The sequence below is a fragment of the Galendromus occidentalis genome, unplaced genomic scaffold (genome assembly GCF_000255335.2).
Source record: "Galendromus occidentalis unplaced genomic scaffold, Mocc_1.1 scf7180000076597, whole genome shotgun sequence".
NCBI classification, from domain to species: domain Eukaryota; kingdom Metazoa; phylum Arthropoda; class Arachnida; order Mesostigmata; family Phytoseiidae; genus Galendromus; species Galendromus occidentalis.
Window position 1 is genome coordinate 1 of NW_003804586.1, and position 1929 is coordinate 1929.

The window sequence follows — 1929 nt, forward strand, 5'->3', positions numbered from 1 at the left end:
CCAGCTCTACACCGCCCGTCAAGCCCGCAACTCTAGCACTCCGATGGATCTGATCCAGGGCCATGTTCTTCGGCATCAAGAGGGCGATGTTCGGTGAGAATTTGGCGCAGTGCCGAAGGATCTTGACGAAATCGGGCTCCATCTTCTCGAGATCGAATAGGCCATTCGAGTACGAAGGGCCACCCCAAGGAGGACCGCAGATGATGGCGTCGATCGGGTTTTTGAATAGATCCTCCTCCAAGTCGAAGAAGTTGCTGACTTTGAAGGAAATCTTCTCCTCCGGGACGCCGTAAAGTCTCGCCATCCGACGCGCGCTGTTGACTTCGTATTCGTTGATGTCGGAGGCGAAGACTTTCGAAACCTCGTCCATGACGGCTGCCTGAACGATGAAGCCGCCGGCGCCACAGAAGGGATCGAAGACCCGGATTTTCCTCCCCAGTCTCCGGCTGAGAGCGATGACTCTCCTCGCGATGTGCTTGGAGATCTCCTCCGGAGACACCGAGAACCAGGCCGTTCGGCTCAGTGCGAGGCTTGCTTGGTACCTCGAGATCAAACGGAAGCGTTGCGAGAAATACTTCCGCATTCCGTCTCCTGAGCAAACCTTGCGGGCAGGAGCTGTGGCCATCCTCGCGAGGAACTCGGTCTCCTTGGCCAACTCGACTCCACACAAGCGGCAAGGAGCCTTGCTAACCATGAAGTTGGTCCTCGCGGCCTTGTCAGCGAATAGTAGGCCGGTGGTCTCGAGCTGCTCCACCCGCAGGACTGTTGTACCGAGCTTCCGGTCCTCGCAACAACATCTCTGACCTGAGCGAGTGGACCGGGGCCGGAAATTCTCTCGGGGCTTCTTCGGGAACACACTCTCACAGTCAGCCGCATAGGAGCGACTCACCACGACAGGTGTTCCGTCCGATTCCGCTCGAAGGAGAACTCGGTACACTGGTCCTCCCTCGGAGCCGCAGAGGAAATTCGCGTATCCTGGCGCGAAGGAGCCGCGATGACCTTGGTGTCTGGGCTCGTACTCTAGAAGATGGGCCGAGCATCGTGTTCCTCCGATTTGCACTCCGTAATGGCCGGTATGCTCGGACGACACTAAGAAGGTCGAACTCGAAACCGCGGTGATGGATGCTGATCCGCGGGGGACGATCCGTTCGTCTTGTAAACGGCTCAGCACGGATCTCGCTGAGACATGGCCTCCCGGAACAATGTGGAGGATCTTCGTGCGCCCCGGGAGAGGAGCAGGGTAAATGATTGGGGAAGTCGCCTCCACGACGTTCGTCTCACCAGGACCGTTCAGGGCGGTCACCCTCGCGATCACGTCCCGCTTCTGATGCTCGCTGACTTGACTCTCGAATTCCTGTTTGTTGAACTTCTGTTCAGCGATGAGCTCGGCTCCCCGGCGTTCCTTCAATTCCTTGAGCGTCTTGAACATTGATCGGAGCTCAGACCGTACAACTCGCCTGACGCTGTATCGTCGGATCGCATTTTTGTCGGACGGCGACGTGAACAACACTGCACCGAACATTGTCTCGGATGAGCGCCTAGTTGAAGCCATTATCCGGAAGACTCCTGCCACAGAAAACCTTTGCTCCGAGCTCACAGCATGAACTCTGCCACGGACTGACTGTAGTCATCTTACTTTTCTGGCTTTTTATTGATCTCTAAGACACATTGGGAGAGTGCGAGGGTACGATTGAATGCGACCTCACCAATCGTTCTCGGGCGCCCCATCAATCGCTTGGATGATTCAAATTCTTTGGGGTTAGGGCTCTTCTTCGCTTTGAATGCGGGGTCGACCGCTGTCGACCGAATGGCAGTGGGGGGGGGATAGCTTCTAAGAACCCGGATTATGACGGACCATCGGATAACTAACGAATTTACGAAAAAGCGATCCGGCCTCGTAGTCTACATGCGAGAGGTGTTTCTTCGTCG

General features: G+C 56.3%; 1 protein-coding gene across 1 annotated transcript; it reads right to left on the reverse strand.

The window, feature by feature from the left end:
* Nucleotides 1-10: 10 nt before the first annotated feature.
* On the reverse strand, nucleotides 11-1429 carry LOC108863675 (trimethylguanosine synthase-like; the record flags this gene model as incomplete). Its single annotated transcript, XM_018638127.1, has 2 exons — nucleotides 1282-1429; nucleotides 11-804 (listed from the first exon to the last, which is right to left on the reverse strand). Coding segments are annotated over exons 1-2 (942 nt in total), but the record flags the coding sequence as incomplete, so codon positions are not given.
* Nucleotides 1430-1929: the final 500 nt, after the last annotated feature.